Source organism: Leptosomus discolor, chromosome 7 (genome assembly GCF_034619465.1).
Source record: "Leptosomus discolor isolate bLepDis1 chromosome 7, bLepDis1.hap2, whole genome shotgun sequence".
NCBI classification, from domain to species: Eukaryota; Metazoa; Chordata; class Aves; order Leptosomiformes; family Leptosomidae; genus Leptosomus; species Leptosomus discolor.
In genome coordinates, this window is record NC_141397.1 from 60,733,574 (window position 1) to 60,754,155 (window position 20,582).

Genomic DNA, 20,582 nt, shown 5'->3' on the forward strand with positions numbered 1-20,582 from the left:
GGGACGACACCCACGTGTCAGGAGTCAGTCCGTTTAGGTAACGGGTCCTTTAATTTGTTGCTAAATGAATAAAAAAGAGAGATCAAATTTGTGTGTTTCCTTACAGAGTAAATACTCAGGAGACTTAAGGAACGAACACACCATATCCATGAACTGTTTATCAACGTCCCCATTGTGATGTATATGTTGGCACAACCTGAAAAATTAGAATCTTCATCCGAACTGCTGATGCTGGAAGGAAGGGGGAGCCTTTTACAACAGGAAAAAAAACGCTCTACTTAAGGTTATTCAAACCCTTATCTTCTCTGAGTGGGTGCAGGAGACGATCAAATCTATAGTTAAAGCCACCTGGAGGAACGAGCCACATCTTAACTTCTTCAGCGCTTAGTTACCCAAACCGTCCAGTACCTCCTCCAGCCGTCCGGCAGAAAGGGATGCGTAAGACAAACGGCACCAACTACTCCGAGATATTTATAAACAAATTCTTAATGGTCACGTGATACCAGCTTCGAGTTACCCACATTACCGGACAGACAAAGGCTCTCCTGCCTCTTCAGTTTAGAAAGTTCCAGAACACAGAAAGCGTTAACATTAAGGCATACGTACAGCCATGGTGTTTGCTTTCATTTAATAAAGATCAATTTACTCAAATACATGGAATGTTGGCACAAAACTAAAGCTCTTGTGGAACAGCTACCAATCATACACAATTATTCTGTGAGGTCCTCTTGACTTGCATTTCTCCGATAGATACACCACAAAACGGCTTTAATAATACAAACTGAATGCTGGATCAAATCTCTAAATAATAAGTAGCAGTTAAAGTAAATGGTTGGCTTTATTTGTAAATTATGTACAGAATACATTTTTTTTTTTTTATTTATGATGGAGCAGGAGAAAGAAAACAGCCCTAATTTCCAAACCGTGCTGCTTCCTTCCCCTGCTGGAGATGACCTCTTTCTCTGAACTGTACAGAACCAGTTTGGATTTCCTCAGTTGCTGGCACAGAGTCTGGAGACACAGAGAAGACTGCAGCACTACCAGCTTTTATATCTGCAGCAAAATACTTCTGCTAAAACTAGTTTTCTTAGGAGAGTTTTCACAATCTGTTGAAAACGAAATCAAGAAAAATATCAAGAAAGCTGTGGGCTAAGAAGGGCTTTACCTAACTAGCTCTAACTAGGAATAATCTGAGATTTGGTCATTCAACTTTTACCTGTTTTACAAAAGCAAGTTTGAGAAGCTGAACTAATTGACCGGTTATGCAAGTACCAGAAAACTATGTTTTTCAGTATGTTTGAGGACGATCTGGGCAACCTATCAATCAACAGAAAACTTGTCAGATTGATAAAACTTCTGTCAATGGATATTAATGATTAACATAGTACCAAGTAATCAAGTTAATGGTTAAAAAAATGAAGGAACTAAATATAAAACTGTTTGGTAACACGTATATTTCGGCAAACAAAGATGCTACTTGTATGGTCTATGTTTTGGTGATCAGCCAACAAAGAAAATCCAACCATTTGCACATACTTAGTCCCAAAACCACAGTGAGTTATGACTTCTCATGGGAAGGCCTACTTTCGGTATCTTCCTCCTCTTCCTCTTCACAATCCCCTTCATCTGTTTGCTGTTCCAGTTCCTCTTTTGTGATCATTTCAAAGTCGTTTCCATTTCCACTACTGTGCTGGGACCTGTCATCTTCACGCCTGTCACTGTCAGTGTCTGAATGGCGCTCCCCTCCCGAGCCGTCTGTTCCCGAGTTCCTCGTTGCTTCTGTTTTCCCATCGTCTTCTTCCTTCTTCTCACTATCTGATTTCTCCTCGCTGTCGTATTTTTGCTGCTTTTTGGATTCTGACTTTTCCTCTTTCTTTAAGTCTGCTTTTGGTCCTTTGTATTCGTGTGTGTACAGGGGCCTGAAGGAGTCAATGAATCCCACGTCTGCTGTAAGATTTGGCAGGAACCAGAAGTGATGCCTTCCTCCAGTGATGAGCCAGATGATAAGGAAGAGGATGCAGCGAGCTGCAGAGAAAAAAAGGGAAATTTTGGGTTCTATTCTGAACATCACACTGTGTAACTGTGGTGTAAGAGATGTCCACTACTAACACCCACCCCAAGCCAGGGTCAGGGGTGATGTTGGGGGAAAAAAAATCTCTCATTCTGCAGCAGCGCTGTGGAATAGTTTGTTCCTACCACGTCTCCCCCACCCCAGCAACCACGTATCTTATCTATGATTTAGCTCTTCATCCCCTCTGCGACAGAAATACAAGCCAAAGGAGGCTTTAAAATCCTGGTTACACCGTTCTCACCACTGAGTCTGTTCTTATCTACAGTTCTTGTGCTTGTTTTGCCTTTATTTTGTTTTAAACGGAGGCAGTAACCAAATCTCCGCTCCACAGGAAACGCAAACAGGTGACCCAACCTTGTGCCTTCCTTCTGTGGCACAGCTCTGACACCCAGTGGCCAGGAGGGAGACCCACCCAGGGAACCCGCCCGGCTGTGGCTAACAGCAACGCGAAGCGAGACTGCCGCCCCCCTCGGAGGACGGCTCAGCAGCAGGCTGTGCCCCTGCCCCGTTAGCCGTCCCCTGCTGACAAAGCGAGGGTGACCCCCACTCACCGACGGCGAGCAGCAGAATACTGGCGACAAAACAGCCTGCGCCTACGCTGAGGTAATAAACACCAACACGCATTTCTGCTGGCCAGAGCGGGAAGAGAGTTGCAGCTATAACAGCAATCACTGAACAGAAAGAGAAGGAGAAAGGCAGGAGAAGCACCATTAGTTTTTCCTGGCATGTGGATAAAGGCTCCAGGCTTGCTATTTATTCATGGTATTGGCTTCGTGTAGTATGAGTTACTGAGAGGAGCTGAAACCTCGTCTAGATTCAGGGCTCCTGTTTTCACACGGGGCAGCAACTCTACCTGGCTGTGGCGCGTCGTCGGCAGAGCAGAGAGAGCACCTCTGAGGAGAGGGCCCGAGCCACCGGGGGCTGCCGGCGACCAGCGCGGCAGGACACAGGCGCAGGGGGCTGGGTGGAGGTCGTGGTGGCCCCAAGGACTGGTCCGAGGCCTGAATGTGGCCCGAGGAAGGACAGGGGTTCTCAGGAAAGGTCGTTCTCTCAAGGTGAGGAGGGTACAGGTCAAGGGTGTTAGACCAGCAGTACGTGATCCGTTAGCTCACTGGTGTCAGTCAACACCAACAGTAATTTAGATTTTAAAAAATTACATTAATTGCTTGGGCTTATGCTACACAAATCCAAGTTCTAGGGTCAGAAAGGGATCATTCACAGTTTAAAATAATTCCTTTAACATCTCTCACGTGTTTATATAACCCACATTTGCCTACTGGACAACTAGCTTACAGCAACAGCCAGCTTGCAAACTTGTGCAAGTTCAGACATTTGCTAGAGGACGTTTCGGCTTTTTTGATGGGTAGCCCGTCCACCCTGAGCTCAGAATTCATGTAGTATGATTGGTATCAAGTCGTGCTGAAACTGAAGAGCAAAACTTCACCCAGGAAAAAGACAAACCTCCCCAGGGACAGACAGGCCCGTTGATGCGCTGGCTACATTTACGATGCGCTCACCAGGATCTACTCACCCAGTACGAGTCCCATGGCAAAGGTTTTAAAGTGAACGGGGTCGTAGATCCACACGTACACCTACAACGGAAACACCCGGGTTACACCTGGAAAACCAGCTCTCTGGGGAAGGCTCTCATTTATTCCCTCATCCACGCGCTTCTGGCCGTGCTGTCACCCTCGGTGCTCAACAAGCGCCCGGCGCTCAGCACCGTGCCGGGGCCGGGGAGCAGGGCAAGGGGCCGCGGATCGTAGGCAGGGCTACGCTCTGCACAGGGCTCGGAACAGGTTTTTGGCAGAGAAAGAGGTGCAGAAGGAGACAGAGAGGCAGCCGAGGGGCCACAGGCCGGGACGCCGTGCTGCTGAGGTAGGACACGACGGAGAGCTGGGCAGGGCACTGGCTGTGCTGGAGGCTTCCAGCTGGGAGGGGAAGGAGGAAGGGAAGGAGTTTCCATACTGCGCAGGAAAACCAGTGGAAACCTCATACTGGATCTCTCGAAGAATTACTTCATGAAAGAAGTTGTACCCAGAGTAACTTACAGGGGATGTAAAATCCTGAGAAAACAGTCAGACAGTAAAACTGACGGGGAAATGAAAGACTGAAAAATATCATCACTGAATTAAGGTTTGTTTTTATCTTTTTTTATTCATTAAAGTTGTTCAGCATGAAGCCAAAAAACTTTTGTAAAGAAAAAAAATCTCTCAGGTCCACCAAGCAGAAACAAAAAATGCTTCTGGCTTTCAAGAAATTCCCTTAAGAGAGAAAAAACCAGCCTGAACATAGGGAACAAAGCAACCAGCTGAAACGCTCAGTTCAGCCTGCGTCCCATGTGATGGCCTCAGATAAGTACAACTGTACCCTCTGTTCCACCGCCACCTTTATCTGAATGTCTACAGTTGCAACACTTGGGGCTCAATGTTTGCACGAGAACCGTGGATCCATTTGACTCAGATTTGCTCGGCCTTATTACAAAAAAACTTCTTGGTAAAGCGCAGGATTTTCTGAACTACAAAAATAGGGTATTTTTTCTCACGAAACTAAACAGTTTGAATCTTGGCTATTAACTGTGGAAAGAAGCTGCCGATTTCTAGAAAGCAGCAACCCTCATAGCAGATGTGACAATGCGAGCTACCAGGAGGACACCTTAGAGGCAGTCATACAGTTTTCCAGCGTGATGCAACAAGTATTTGATATTCTACTTCTGACAGGGTGTGAAAGTCGACTGTGCGCAGGTGTAGCTCTGCTGCCAGTCAACTGTTCTGTGAGCCCAAAGTGAAGACCTCAACTGGTGACCGGACCATAAAATAATGTGCCATATTCAGTGTTTGTATGTGCAAAATAAGGAAGAAAAGGGAAAAAACAGCTCTAATGTAAACACGCGAGGACTGGCTCTAAATTAGCTCCTACTTTTAAAAAGCTCTTGGGAGCTGCAGTTCTTAAAAAATGTCACCTCCTTAACAAACACGAAAGTAACGGTGTTAAGACAAGAAGTAAACGCTGTCGTGCTGCCAACAGAGCAGTGTGCCCTCACAGGAACACCGCATCCACCCTGGCTACTCCGTGTAAGACACCAGGGAGAATCAGAGGCAGATGTGATTCTAAACGAGGTGGGATGAAACGGAGCAAGGCAGGCTGTGAAAGAACTGACCGAGAAGAGTAAAGACACATAAAGGAGGTACGTTTTCCGCACGAGTGATTTATTTACAGAGCTCGCTGCCATGGCTGACGTACAGCCAAAGGCGTTCGGTCTCCTCAGGGGAGATTCCCGCGCAGCCACACACAGCATCACCACAGGGCACAGTGTCATTTTCCTGAAGACTCACCATTTACCCCAAATCTGAGAAGCACAAATATGACTCTGTTCATTACAGAGCTGTTAGGAGAACTCAATTCTTTGTCCTCCAGGAAAGCAAAGTGCAGAGAAGTATTTAAGACCACAGTTTCGGTGGTGAAGCCAGGGTGAGAACTGAGGAATACCTAAGTGTCCCCTGTCTGCTCAGAGCACAAAGCCAGGCAGCCTCTGGGTGGCAGGTATTTTTGATTTCCCCTCCTGGGACTGAACACCATGTTCTAGGTTCGTGTTTTGTTTAGAAATGCTGCAGCATGACAACGGCCACAGGATGATTTGGGCTGGAAGGGACCTCGGGAGCCTCCAGTCCACCCTCCTGCTCAGCGGGGTGAGCTGTGAGGCCAGCGCAGGTGACTGCGGCTTTACCCAGCCCTGTCACGAAAGCCCCTGAGCAGGAGGCTGCAGAGCCACTCCGGGCAGGCTGCTCCGACACCCCACCACACCCCGAGGACAAACATTGCGCCTCACGGCCGCTAATTGCCAGTAGTGCCTGCGCTAAGTTTGCTTTTCGATTTTTGAAGTTGCTGTCCTACATTTATCTCCCTCGAACCTCCTTGCGGATAGCTAAAACCCTGATGTTTTAAGATCACCCATCGCATCGCCATTAGTTTTTCTTTCAACATGTCAAGAAAGAGTTTGCAGAAATCCAGTAAATCAATGATTATCTGACAACAGTACATCAACGCTGGAAGTTAGAAAGCACCCATAAATCTTACCTCATTTCCATCCAAGAAAACCTGGTCTTCATGTGGCTCAAGTTTAAATTTCCTCTTAGTTTCCTTTTTCTTGGGTGTTCCTGGGGTCTCATCCTGAGGACAGACACAAATTACAGATATAAGAAGAATTAAAAGAAAAAACAAGAGGGTTTTAATTTCTAGTATTTTAACATATTGAGTCTGATGACTTTTCACAAACTTAAGATCACATCCACCCTTTTTTAAAGTAAGGATGCTTCATTTCCTTGTGTCCTCGTTTATTACCAACTGGGTACTTTTAAAATAAAGGAAAATTGTAAGGAAAGAGAAATTCTCTTTTTAGTCAGTGTCTAAGGACCAGACTATGACTTCAGGATTACGTTATGTCTTTGAACTCATAGCAAAGCTCTGCTGCCATTAACAGAAAGTCTGCACAGAGATCAAGAACAGGGCACAACACTTCACAATCACTAACTTTATTGGAATTATTTGGTACCTTGGTGCCATATTTACCGCATGGGCATCCTTTCGGAATCAGTTTCTGCCTGTTTAGTCTCTGTCCTCCTCAATCTCTTTTTGGATCTTGTGCTTCCTCTTCCCTGCTTCCTTCTCTTTGCTTGAAATTAACTTCATCATTTTTGTCCTGTGTTGTTGTTCCCGTTACTACCTACTGGCTTATATAATCCACTAAAACATCAGTTCAATAATTAATGATTAGTTTAAAAATTAACATTACATCTCCAGATGACAGGGAATTGGAGCAGCTCCTAACTGTCAGCAGCAGCAGCGTTTTAAAGTACCTCAAGAGTTCAGTAATCTCATACTGGCTTCTGCGTTTAGCCTGCCAGCAGGGCTGTGCTGTTTCTAGCTCTTCCATTCGCCACGCAGCTTGCTGCTGAGATCCAGCCCTCTGCCCACGCAGCCTGCACCTCTCGCTACACGTGCCATCATCCGTTTAAGGGGGTCTGACAGAGAGTAACTTTTAAGCGCCACCCTGCTGACTCTCCCGGGATTCACGCCACCCTATACGGAAGAAAACCCACATCCCCTCATCAAGTTTCTCCTGCAGGTTCCTAACATTTTAATTTAGGAATTCTGTTCTCCTCATAAAACAAATCAGGAACGAAAACGTGAAAACACACATGAAAACTTGTACAGTAATAACAGTTTGAACTTTAAAGCCAATGAGCCAGAAGCCTGGGAAAGCCAGCCATTACGCAGAGGAGTCACGGAGATGTCATCCCCAAACCCAGCACCACCATCAAACGCTACATTCCAAACATTCTTATTACCAAACGTGGCAAAACTGTTTTTGTTCCACACGTGCAGCTGCGCTGTTTTCAGGCCTCAGGCCCGTGCACGTGCGTCGCTCTACGCCAGCGTACGCTTGTAGGAAGCATCGCTGCCCGCTGCAGCTGGAGAGCGGCAGGTTTTGATTAACTCAGCACTAGAAGGTGATGAGGCACACAAAGGCCCAGCTGCAGCCTCTTTTCTGATCTAGATCAAAATAAGAACAACTCCAAAGTTTAAAATAAAAAAAAAAACCAAAAAAAACCACACCCAAGAAAAGCAGCTTGTTTTAGAGATGAAAAAGGCCAAAAAAGATACGTCACATTTTAGACCAACCAACCACATTTTTAAGCCAATGGAATCTTATCAGTTAATGTATTCTCTGTTACAGGTTTGTCTCTTCATTACAGACAGTACTTACCTTCTTACACTCCTCTTTTTCACCATCCTTTTTCTTTTCCTTTTCTTTCTCCTTCTTAGTTTTTTCATCTTTGCCACTTTCCTTCTTGCTCTTTTTCTCCTCTTCTTTCCCACTCTCCGCCTTTCCTTTTTCCTTTTCTTTCTTTGTATCCTTGTCCGGTTTCATTTTCATCACTTTCAATGCTCGATGAAAGAACTGTTTTTTCAGGAGTCTTAAAACAAGAAAATTAAATGTTACATTTAAGTGTGGCTGTGAGGATAATGTTTACGCTCAATCACGTTATTGGATACCATTCTTGACTACCTACCAGTGTAATTATGAACAGCGTGACAGAGACAGGGGTCACCATCACCTGCTCTAAGTACACCAGACCAAATTATCCCGTGTCTCACCTCTTGCTTTGCTTTTTTCTGTCCATCTGTTCAAAACCAGGGAAAACCCCATACTTTCCCGTGGCAGCATTTTGCATAGAGATGCAGGATGGAGCAAGCCACCAGGTCGAGTTCATTATCTTTCCCACTAGCACAACTCCATCCAATATTTATTTTCAAGTTCATGTCACTGTGTTTCATAGCAAAAATAAGAAAGCGGACACAGGGCTTTTCAAGTTCCTCAGTAAGCAGTGCCCCATGAGTGAGGCCACCCTGTTGGAACTGCGGGACGCGCGCAAGCGGTCCAGTCTGGGCTGGGGACTGAGCTATTGGAGAGTAGCGTAGGGGAGAGGGACCTGGGGGTCCTGGAGGACAGCAGGATGGCAATGAGGCAGCATGTGCCCTCGTGGCCAAGAAGGCCAATGGCATCCTGGGGTGTATCAGAAGGGGGTGGTCAGTAGGTCGGGAGAAGTTCTCCTCCTGCTCTGCTCTGCCCTGGTGTGACCCCATCTGGAATAGTGTGTCCAGTTCTGGGCCCCTCGGTTCAAGAAGGACAGGGAAGTGCTGGAAAGAGTCCAGCGCAGAGCCACAGAGATGGTTAAGGGGGTGGAGCATCTCCCTTCTGATGAAAGGCTGAGGGAGCTGGGTCTCTTCAGCTTGGAGGAGGGGAGACTGAGGGGTGACTTATTAAAGTCAATAAATACGTAAAGGGCAAGTGTCAGGAGGATGGAGCCGGGCTCTTCTGGGTGATGGCCAGTGACAGGACAAGGGGCAACGGGTGCAAGCTGGAGCACAGGAGGTTCCACATCAACATAAGGAAAAACTTTTTCACTGTGAGGGTGACAGAGCCCTGGGACAGGCTGCCCAGAGAGGTGGTGGGGTCTCCTTCTCTGGAGACATTCAACACCCGCCTGGATGCGTTCCTGTGTGACCTGCTCTGGGTGGTCCTGCTCTGGCAGGGGGGTTGGACTAGATGGTCTTTTGAGGTCCCTTCCAACCCCTCACATTCTGTGAGTCTGTGATTCAGTCAGCTACAAACGTACCTGCCAGCGGGCCACCAGGAAGTAGCATTTGGTAGTCTCAAGGTTGCCACCACCAAGTAACACCCTTGAAAGGATCAAAGCCAAACTCAGAGGAGGAAGAGCAGTACAGAAACCTGCTCTTCAGACTAAGAGGACGCAGAGAGGTATGAAATCCAAGCACACATTCACACTGAAAATCCTGACCCTGTGCATAAACCGATTTGATTTGTCCTTGATTTCTTACGTCTCTTGCGGCGGACCAAACCCTCACTGCTTGTTACTTTCGGAAAACTCGCCAAGAAAGAGAAGCCATTCTACCAATTAACCTTACTGCACGCTGACTACCAAGCAAAGTTGTTTCAGGTATGTAAAAATCCTCCCTTCAGATAATTGTTGACATGGATTCTCTTTCTAGCAACAGAAAATCACTTATTTGGGAGAAACTACTCTTCTTCACAACTGGAAGTTTCGGGGGCTTGGGTGTGGAGCAGCCCACAGGCCAGCTCGGGCCTGCAGGAGCTACCTCTGACGGAACAGAGAAAGACGGGATCGTGCAAGACCCACTGCTCAGAGCACGCAGCCACGGCACTGGTGCCGCCAACAGCCAGCTGCTGAGGCAACAGCCAGCTGCTGAGGCGGGACAGCCCTTGACATAACTAATGAAGTCCAGGCCACTTGCCGATTCCCAGCTTGTTAACCCTCTGCAGATCTGCTGCACAAAGCATTCCTGATGTAGCTGAACTGAGGGTAAAACCGCTCAAAAGAGAACTTACTGAGCTTAGATCAGTACGTAAGTGTACCGCGAGACCTTACCTACTGGAACAGCACCAGGAATTGAGTTAGTAACTTAATTTAAGTATCAGCCGACACAGGATGAAGAGGCAGGGTCTGATACTTGTTTTTTGTTTGATAGGGCAGGTGAAACAAGCAATAGCCACACCAAGAGAGTTAAGGAACTTGTTTTTAATATAAATAAGAGCCTAAGCAGCCTCTTATACTGAAGGCAATAGTTTTGTATTAAGATATTCCTCCATCCCTTCCAAAAGGCGAAGGAAGCAGACAGTGCTAATGTTTAAAACTCTGAAAACAGCTTCAGTGACCAAAGGTGGCAATATAGAAGCAAGCGAGAAAAACCAAACTACAGATGTGGTACGGTGCCAAACGGATCATCAGGGCACAAAACGATACTGGTGACAAAAATGAGTGCCAGGGAACGGAGGGCTGAACTATTTTTTTTTTGCACACTACACAGGCATTCTTTACACCGATGGAGCTGAAGGACTTAACTGCCTGTCGTCTCATCCGATGTTTTAGGAACTGAAGAAATCACACACAGACTCCTACCTCAGCCCAAAGACTCTGGAAGGCAAAACTTATTGTTCTGCTTGTGCTAAAAAATTGCTTTTTTCTAAACTTGAAGAAATCAGCAAAAGGATTAAAGTTCAAGCACAGAATCAGCCCTGCCTCAGCCCTGGAACTGGGGGAAGACTCTCACCTTGCTGGAAGGCTCTCTAAAAGAGGCTGGAAAAAAAGACTAAATATTAGCCATATTTTTTCATTTATAAGTAAGAGCTCTCCAAGTGCAGGCAGTCTCCTTACCCCTATGTCTCTGCCCCAAATAAGGTACAGTCAAAACGTGCCACTCATCTAAACGAAGCAGGCAGAGTACCCCACGCAGCAGAGACGTGCCCTCCGAGAGGCACAAACAGAACCCCCAAGTCCAGCAGCTGCCATGGTGGCAGACTAGGTCCTCAGGAAGGAGGGATCCGAGAGCTCTGATCCTACCAACTTTAAATGACTATAAAATTTAGGAGAACTGTTTTGTTCATCTTGCTGCCCCAAGCAGCATAATGAAAGCATGAGAGATATTTGAGAATAAAGATGAAACGACATTGTTTCCATTTCTGGTGTGACACCCACAAACCCAGTGCAGTTATAAAATACAATCATTTTGACATACAACCACCAATGTTTTAGAACGCATGAAGCCTGAGTGAAATTGGTTCCTAAATAACTAAGACATCTTGACAGCTATGCTCATAAAACCCCCCTGATTAATTAGGCTAGGTCGTACCTGTTGCAGTAATCAACTACGGACTCTCGGGTTGTAAATAAAGCCTCTTCGCCTTTCTTTGCCTTTGCCCATTTAGAATCCAGGAGACAATCCACAGCTTTTGATGCTAGAGGGAAAAATGGAATTAAAAATGCATTCAAATTAATGACATTTATTTTAACATTTAGTCTACATTCCCTGAACCACACCAACCAGCCAGTTACGATGATGTTCCACATCCTCTCAATCTTTAAAGACAAGCCACTATTCTGAAATACTTTACTTTTGACAACTCTACTTTAAATCACAGAGCAAAAGGTTTATTATGTTTGCCTCAAGCTGATCAGATTAATTTTATGACTATCTAATGCCTAGATAAGTTTTCAAAACCAAACTCTAAGACCAGTACTTTTTAGATAAAGCACTAACAAAAACAAAACACACCCCTCCCCCCCGCCAAGTACAGTTAGAAGAAAGCTTCATTCTCTGGTTAGAAGAAACCCTACCAATGAAATAATCAACTCGGTGGCCCATCATGTTGGTGGATTTTGTTGGACAGTTGAAACGTAAGTATTTAGCAACAGCCTTCTCCTCTTTGAATGGCTCACCGACCTCCTGCAACAGGAAAAGTCCAAAATTAATAGAGTTTTAAACACATGGGAAAATCACCCATTTGGGATCAAAAATCAGATATTGCCAAGTCCTCATTATGTTACAGCAGTACGTAAATAACAAAATGTAAAAGACGTGGAAACAGGTCAAGTCATTTTTCCCAAGAACCTGCTGTCTACATTAAGGAAAAAAGGGGGAATGGTTAAGGGGCAGGATCTGAAGGTAGCAACTACGAACTCCCTTAACAGTTCTGTCAAAAGATCAAACTGAAGGAGGAACTGAGAGGAAAACACCGGGCACATGGAAAGCTGCTTAAGGCTCTCAAGCTTGGATGGGAACAGTTGTGAAGCTGAGAGCAAAGAAAAACCAGCAGAGTGAGGAATGAGCATGTACGCAGTGACAGCCAGGCGGGCATACTGACAGAACACACAGGAGCCGGAATTTCACGTGGAAGAGGAGAAAACCATGTTGAAAAGAAGCTGAAAGATTTGGCTAGAAAATTTCAGTACCACTGCATGACTGCAAAATGACTTAAAACTTCAGAGCACCACCGAGGAGAATCTTCCAGTCTAGAGGCTGGGAACAGCAGGATGAAGCACACGAGCATCAGAACAGCCGTTTTATGAAGAGGGAGCCCTTAGTCCGCACAGATTCATGAATTCTGTACATTTACCCACTTGCAGAGAGGTAGCAGAATTCAAAGGTTTATAAGACAGAAAGATGGAGATAGGTGTTTTCAATTATGTAAAATGAAGACCTACTATTTGTAAGCAGGAAAGGAAGAGCTTCCTGATGTTCCTGGCTCACAAAAGTGTATCTGAAACAAGTATCTGGCGTATTACACTGGCTCATGCAAGCTTCCCCATAACTCCTTTCTGCGAGAGTTCTTTTAATCAGTAAGGCTTAATTCTCCAAATCCCCCCACTACTCACAGATCAACAACAGGGAAACACTGGGACACCTTTTCTCACTGGCAGTACCTTTGCTGTGCCTATTCTTCTCATGCTGGCCAAAGAAAGAGATTACGGAAGCCACAAAACAGATCGGTGATTTACAGGAATATACAGAATTAAAGATTCTCTTTAGACATAATATTCCTAAAGGTCACTAAACATATACAGCATCCACTACCGCGTTTAGGATGTGTAATCATAATATTGCAAGCAGCACGTTAAGTGGGAAGGCAAGGTCAAACAGATGTTGTCACACCAGAATGAAAACTGCAGATACTGAGAGCTGTTAATTTTCAACAGTTTGCACAGGTAACTTTCAAAATCAACTGGTTAATGAATTATCCTTCTGGAGGAGATTGCTGCTTTTCCTACCTGAGGACAATTTAAACGAGAATAATACAGACCAAGATATCCAAACAACCAGAAGACTCTGTAGTTTGTTAGTTCTGAGATTACTGAGGTGTTTTGAAGTCTAAATTCTTCACACGTACGCAGAAATACGCTCTCACACTCACCAGGTAGTTTCAAAAACACGTGCCCAAATTAAGCCAGAGGATCCTAACAGTCCTCAGATATAAATAATAAATAATATAAATAATAAATAATATAAATAATATAAATAATAAATAATATTACATTTCATCATAAAGTGAAAACAATGAAAGCACTGAAAATTCCACTATCGTAAGCACAACTTCGTAAAGATGCAGCTCAACTGATCTTTATACTCGGTGTAAAAAAGCCCAAACCCAGGCATTTTAAATTTCAATTTGTACAATTGAAACCTTTTACATTTAGAAAAAAGATTATACAAATGAATCAAGGGTAGTTCTCAATAATTTATAAAGCTTTAAAACAGATGAGACAGCCTTAAAAAGCATATGAAAACTTTCTGATGTTTAAAGTTTGCTTTTATAGGAAAGACAAAAGGATTCAAGAAATATCTCAAGCAATGTATGCCTGGAATGTTGTAAAATGTCTGCTCAATGAGAACTCTATGATTAAACTGTTTCCAACTAATAAAAAATAGGATAGTGTCAAGCTTCCAAATACTTCTGCTACAGATCTTGTTCTAGACCCTTGCATCTACTTTGATTTTATATATCAAAAAATGCGTGTTGTCACTAGACAGCATGTAAAATGTGGAGATTTATGATCCCTGATTGTTTACAAGAAGAAGGCCATTAAAAATAAAAACCAAACCAAATTTCCTCTTTATCTGGACAGAAGAACTCCATCTACAGGAAGACAGGAAAAGCAGTGCTCAGTCTACCTACCTACTAGAAACGCACTAACATCTAAACATTTTTAAGAGCAATTCTCAAGCAATCCTATCAAAATTCTGCCCTATGTGAATTCATGAAACAATACTGAGGTTTTCAAACCCAGGGACCTTCCAGACCCACTGGAGTGAAAGGCAAACCCTCACCAAATTCACTTTTCACCGTTCTCCCAAACCGAAGCATAGCACAGTGCCTTCTGAACCTCCTCCAACACACTGAGGTACCTCCCAGTTAATTCAGCCTCCAACTGGGACTGCAGCAGCAAAGGCCCGTATACATTAAAACCAAAAACATCTGACCTGAGCTATCGAAACTCATGTGTCCACGAGCTTCCTTCTCCCTCTCATCTCTACTGAAGTACGACTTATTCAGGTTCTTTTACTCCTTGGAACCGTTCAACTGACGTCAAGAGGCCACAGCATATCTGTGGTTTGAAACGTCACTCATTTTTTTTTCCCCCTTTGCATCACAGTTGCGATAAGACAGGCAGGATCCAAGACAGGGCGATTTCCTTCCACAACCCTGCACCGTAATCAAGGTTTCTGGAAAATCAGAACAGAGTAAATGATGACTATCACTAACAAGACAAGCTATTTCACGTGCTGACAAGCACATTACAAGGATTTATGTTCCTCTGTTTTAAAGGGGTCACCAAAATTCTTTGATTTCACTATTTCTTTGCTCCTACATCTGAGAGCTTAGATTTTCAGAACACCGTCCCTCACAGAAGACTCTTCAAGCCTAACCGTTTTCAGATAAGAAGAAATTTAAGCCCATTTGTCACGTTGCAGCCTGTTGTTCAAGCTGAGAGGCCGAATGAAAAGTTACACTACGTCAACCCATGTTCCGTTCCTCATCCCCCTCCTGTATGAGGAGGACACTACAACTGCATCAGCCTTTATCTTCTCTGAAGATGCTCTGAGCACGTCAAAGTTTGGGCCGAACCTCAGCACTATCTTTTTCCTTTCCCTGCTGACTCTCAAGACCTTAGACTAGAAGATGTTCTGCGGCAGGAGAGCGGGTATGCCTCATCCCTCCCGCTGAAACAGTTACATTTTGCTTAAAATAAATTGAGGCGCAGTAGGACAGAGAAAAAGCACACAAATTAGCATGATTCGATACATCACTGGGCGGGGGTGGGCAGGGGGGAAACAAACACGTTAGGATGTCAGGACTTGCTCTTAGGACTCCATCTCTGTTTTCTTCAGTGACTAATAAACATAAAATTGTCCAGCTCTCGCAGTGGTGACCAGTACACCGATTGCCTGAGGTCTCATAAAAGAAACTGGCAGAGCCATGCAGAGAAACCAGTTCTTCTGGATTACCGTGGCTGTGTGCTAGCCGCAAGTATTAATTTTTCTTTACAGAAAAGGATTAACAGCTTGGGGTTTTTTTTGCCCTATGCATATCCTACAAAAATAAAGTATTTGTTTTCTTCCTTCCTTCTTTTCAGGCATCACTGATTTTTTTGAGCAAAAGCTGCAAACATACAGCGTTCTAAAACACATGCCAAAGGGAGCAACGCACAGTACTTTGAAGCCAAACCATGCCAGCTTCAGCCCTCTCCCAACCCTAGGCCAGTTGTTTTGACTTTTTCCCTTCCCACCTCCAAAAATGTAACCCAGCTTTTCAAAAGACAGAGATTCTCGTTTTACTGACAAGTGGGGTTGCTACTTTAAACTCCCATTTTCCTGTGTGCTTCCCCCTCAAGACTTTGTCTCTTCCTCCTCTATCACCCAGTGCCACTCACTTCCGAAGAAGTTATTTAGTCATTCTTTGTTATCATCCCGCTCAGCTTTCGGGAACTTATGAGAAAATGAAGCCAAACAGGCAAGCTGGGTTAAAACCTGTGTTCCTGGAAAGCCACTGCATTGTCATTTCTGACAATCCTTTCCACACTCGTTCACAAAAAAACGTAGCACAGGAAGCAGCGATACAGTTGTCGCACATTTTCCTTCCAGCAGAGCCCAAATCAAGACATGACAGAGCTGTACACTACAACAGTTACCATCGACTAGTAGATGTCCTTCACCAGGAGAGTCTCAAAGCTTGAATCCAGTGATTCAAGAGGGAAAAAAAAGGGCAACAAGGAAGGTACGTGCCATTACACGGCATTGATGCCACCTCAGCCATCAATTTGCAGTGAGACATTTGCCTCAGAATCACCCCACGGTCCACAAGAGCAGTATTTAGATGCAGGAACATTTCCAGAGCAGAGGACGCCGCACTAAGGTGCTGTGCAAGTGCTATTAATCACAACACAAAGATAAACAAAACTTCACATGGGCAGAATAAAACCGTGCACGATGGAATCCGGCCAATGTAATTAAAACTTAATGCCTACTTAACAGTCAAACTGCAGACCTGCCAACAAAGTGCCACGTGTTACCCAGCCGAATGCTTGTCAAAGTAACCAACTCTGAAGATTTTGCGCTTAAGTGAGTATTTCGGGAATCGTACGGAACGGTATTTTTTTCCAAGACATCAAATGGCTTTGATCGGGTTGCTGGAGTAACGGGCGTTCGAAGACATCTCCCATCTTTTGAGATGGATCTGCCTAAAGAAAAAATATTAAACTAGCCATTAGACAACATATGTTGTCTTCCTTTCAGTAAGTCCTTTATAGACAGCATTTCAGAAGTTTGGATCATGTGGGAGCCCACTGGCTGGAGCAACCTGCATCCTACAGACCGGTTTCTTTTCACTACTGTACGTCCGAAGTGATCTCCGTGTTAATTACAGTTAAATTACCGTCAGGAACGACACTTTGTAAACTTTACCTCTAAAAATGTCTTTATTCAAACTTTTGAAGTTGAGATTCCTGCAACGTCCGTACCTTTCAGCCTGTTGCCAGAGGAAGAGGCTAAGCTACGCCGTACCGATTGGGCAACGTGTCTTCTTGTGAAAACCCATTCCGTAAAACACATCCTTCCTGCCACCGCTGCCGGTGGGAACACGGGAGGGAGGCTTGACAGAGCTGTGGACTACGTTACCGAGACACTCGTGGTGCCTCATCTCAGGTGTAGGTAGCTGACCCAACTACCACGAGTCCAACCCTGATGGCGGACATAAAATCCTACAAAATTATTTAGAACCGAGGTTCTGTACACAAAGTATTTGCGCTTGAGCTCTAATACATCAGCCTCTTCCACAGATAAACACACCGGCTCCTCCTAAGAACCTTACTCCTGTCAAGAAATACAGCCCTACTTAATGACAACGGGTATTCAAATGTCAGACTTTGCATAGAGCATGATAAAGAGTCTCTTTATGAAGGGATATACACCACCCTAAACAAATACACGCTTCTAAAGCACTCGAAACCCCTACAAATGAAAGTCCCACACTTCATTTTAGAAGAAGAAACTTGCAGCATTAACCTGAAACTTGATAATCACACTGTAACTATGCCAGTAACGTTCAAAAAGCTTAGAAAAACCAAACCAAACAAAACCAATTCCCAAGAAAAATGCATGTTGCTTTGTTCACTGACCAATTAAGAACACCTTCTGGGCATTCAACGGCATTCTTTGTTTGCAGTCTGGTCTTCCCATTGTTGTTGGTGTGCACGGGGAAACTGCTACGGCGCAATACACATTTATCTGCATAATTATATCACAAATTTAAGCCACAATCTTAAACCTTAAGTGTTAACACCCAGACAGACTGCGATTTAATTACTAACAATCCGGGAAATACTTTTACTGCTAACAGGCTGGAAATTAAGCATGTGCTTAAGTGCCTGCAAGACCACAGCCTTGGGTATTATATAAAGCACGAAATTACATTTAGTTTGGTTGTGATGGATACTTTATTGAGCTGTTGTCATCCTTGGTAAGGGACAGTCTATAATGATTATGAAAAGAGAACGATTCTGTAACGTTTTATGGTGGTTCATTGAATCCCTGTGATTGATAAGGCTTGCTTAACAAGATTTTGATTAATTACTCTTTGATTTCTCCTCCCCCGCCCCAGTAATCTGAATTAAAAGGTAAAAAAGGAACCATTAAAAAAAGGAACCATTACAATTACGAGCACATCTACATCAATTCTTGGGGGAAGGGAAAGGAGAGAGGGCAAACAAGCGGAAGGATGGCATATGAAGCGTACATTGTTAAATGGCTCTATGATTTCTCATGTATTATCTCCACTTACAGCAGAGCAATAAATCCTCAACAAACACTATTTAGGCTTAGCGTTAATAACACCTAACAGTAACAGGCTTGATAGTACCTGATGCTGTAAGGATGCCCAAAACGCGCACCACAAGCTCTGTAAAACTCCCTGTTAACATTACCTATTGAGAAGTTCAGACTTCCAGGTAAGTGACAACACCGCAGCCGTAGTGTTCCCTTTGCCTTTAAGTGACACCGCTTAATTATCACTACATTTTAACATGGTCTCAAAGCTGATTAGGTCTATTTTTAGACGCAGTTGTTGATGTTTTCTAAAACCAAATTTCCTTTCCTTACCACATCATTTCCTGGCTGGGGCACGTTTGTTTTTAAGATGCTTATACCATCTGTCCCGCGTCTTTTGCTTACGAATCGCTGGAACAGACACGCTGGGTGTCAGCTCTAGGCTAAGGCGGCTGCTCGCCTGGGTGTTCCTGGGTGTCGATGTGCCACGTTAAGCTCGGCACCGGTAACGGGTGAGATCCGCAGTACTACACAGCGGTTAAAAACCGGTAACAGCTCGGAATCTCGCCCTCTGGCCGGCGGGAAAGGCGACGTACCGCTGCGGGCGCAGACCCCGTGCGGACAGCACCGCCTGGCTCTCGGACCAAGGGCAGGCCGGGGCTAGCGGGGGACGGCCCGGTGCCCCGCCGGCCGCCCCACAGCCCGCGCCGCGGCCGGGGCGACAGCCGGTGCCGGGGGACCGGGGCGGCAGCGTTCGCCGCACCCCCGAAACGCTCCTGCCTGCACTTCGCCGCCGCCGCGCAGCGAGCTCCAGCTTTCCTCCGTATTTACGAAAATTTGCTAGAAAATTCGGAGGAAAACCTGTCGCCCGGTGCCAGCCCGGGCTGTTACCCAGCCCCGGTGCGGCGCTCCCCCCGCGCTCCCGCCGCCTGCGGGGGCTCCCGCTGTCCCGGCGGCGGCCGAGACGAGGGCGCTTCCTTCCCCGCCGGCTCCCGCCGACCGCCACCTCGCAACGGCACGGCGTCGGGGCGGGGAGGCCGCGGAACCGGGATGGGAAGCCCCTCAGAGGGGCGGCCGGGCCGCTCGGCACAGCCCGCATGGAGAAGCCGGACAACCCTGAGGACGGGGAGGGCGAAGCTGCCGCCTGGGGAGGAGGAGGCGGCGCAAACCGGGCAGGGAGGGAGAGGCTCGGCTACCTGGATCCGCTTCCTGTGCCTCCGCCGCTCCGCCATGTTGTCCCCGTCTGCTCCGCCGCTGACGTGCGCCGCGGCGGCGGCCTCGCGAGAGGCGGCGGGAGCCGGCGGAGGGGCGGGAAAGCCCCGCCTCGGCCCGCCTCGGCCCGCCTCGGCCCGCCTCGGCCCGCCTCGGCCCGCCTCGGCCCGCCTCGGCCCGCCTCGGCCCGCCTCGGCCCGCCTCGGCCCGCCTCGGCCCGCCTCGGCCCGCCTCGGCCCGCCTCGGCCCGCCTCGGCCCGCCTCGGCCCGCCTCGGCCCGCCTCGGCCCGCCTCGGCCCGCCTCGGCCCGCCTCGGCCCCGCGGTGCTGAGCTCTCAGGGAAAGCCTTCTCGCTGGGTCCCCGCTCCCGTGGGCCGCCCCGGGTCAGAGGCATCGCTGCCCGCCCGCGGGCCGAGGGGCCGGGCTGGGCCCCCCTTGGGGCTGCCAGCCTCCCCTGTCCGCAGCAGTCTGGTTAATGAGAAGCTTCCCGGGCTTCACCCCTCCGTGCTCAGGCCCCGTCGTCTCAAGCCCGACTCCCAAGCCGGTATCGACGCCTCTGGCCGCCCGGTTCCCTCGCAGGCAGCCGGAGCTGCTCGTCAGGGCCTGCCCAAGGCGGGAGGCAGCGATCCAGCCACGTCCTGGCCATGTCGTCCGCAGGCCGGGCGAAGCTGGGGTGCTCGGAGGTGCCACTCGGTATCTGAAGAGCTAGCCCATCCTGCCGGGACAAAGGTGCTGCAGCTCTTTGGCAGTAAAAATCTATAAGTTTAGTTTTGCTACTCCTAAACAGAACGTTGGCCCTTAAAGACGCTCGATGTAGCGGCCTTTGTTAGCTGTTACCTATTTAAACAGACTCTGATTGCTCAGGCCTTCTCATAGACTTAACAGAGCCAGATTCAGAGAGCAACCTATATAAAGTAAAATGGCCTTTTTATCAGAGTTGGGCCGCATGCTCTTGCTATGAGGTCGCTCAAGTTAGCAAAGCGTGTAACGGTTTATCCCGGCTCCATGTTTCCAAACCGCAGCCTGGCGCTTTGGGGTGGAAAAGTACGTGCGGTGCTGTATTGTCTTGTCCCGTCCTTTTGAATCTTACAGCCCCTTCC

The 20,582-nt window shown here is 46.6% G+C and overlaps 1 protein-coding gene across 1 annotated transcript; it reads right to left on the bottom strand.

Moving 5' to 3' along the window:
• Positions 1 to 609: 609 nt before the first annotated feature.
• On the bottom strand, positions 610 to 19,524 carry SEC62 (SEC62 preprotein translocation factor). The gene is made up of 8 exons (XM_086467663.1): positions 19,468 to 19,524; positions 11,791 to 11,899; positions 11,306 to 11,411; positions 7,839 to 8,049; positions 6,149 to 6,241; positions 3,603 to 3,663; positions 2,623 to 2,742; positions 610 to 2,025 (listed from the first exon to the last, which is right to left on the bottom strand). Exons 1-8 carry the CDS (start codon positions 19,501 to 19,503, stop codon positions 1,559 to 1,561), a joined length of 1,203 nt encoding a protein of 400 aa, XP_086323789.1. The 5' UTR covers positions 19,504 to 19,524; the 3' UTR covers positions 610 to 1,558.
• Between the last annotated feature and the right edge of the window lie 1,058 nt (positions 19,525 to 20,582).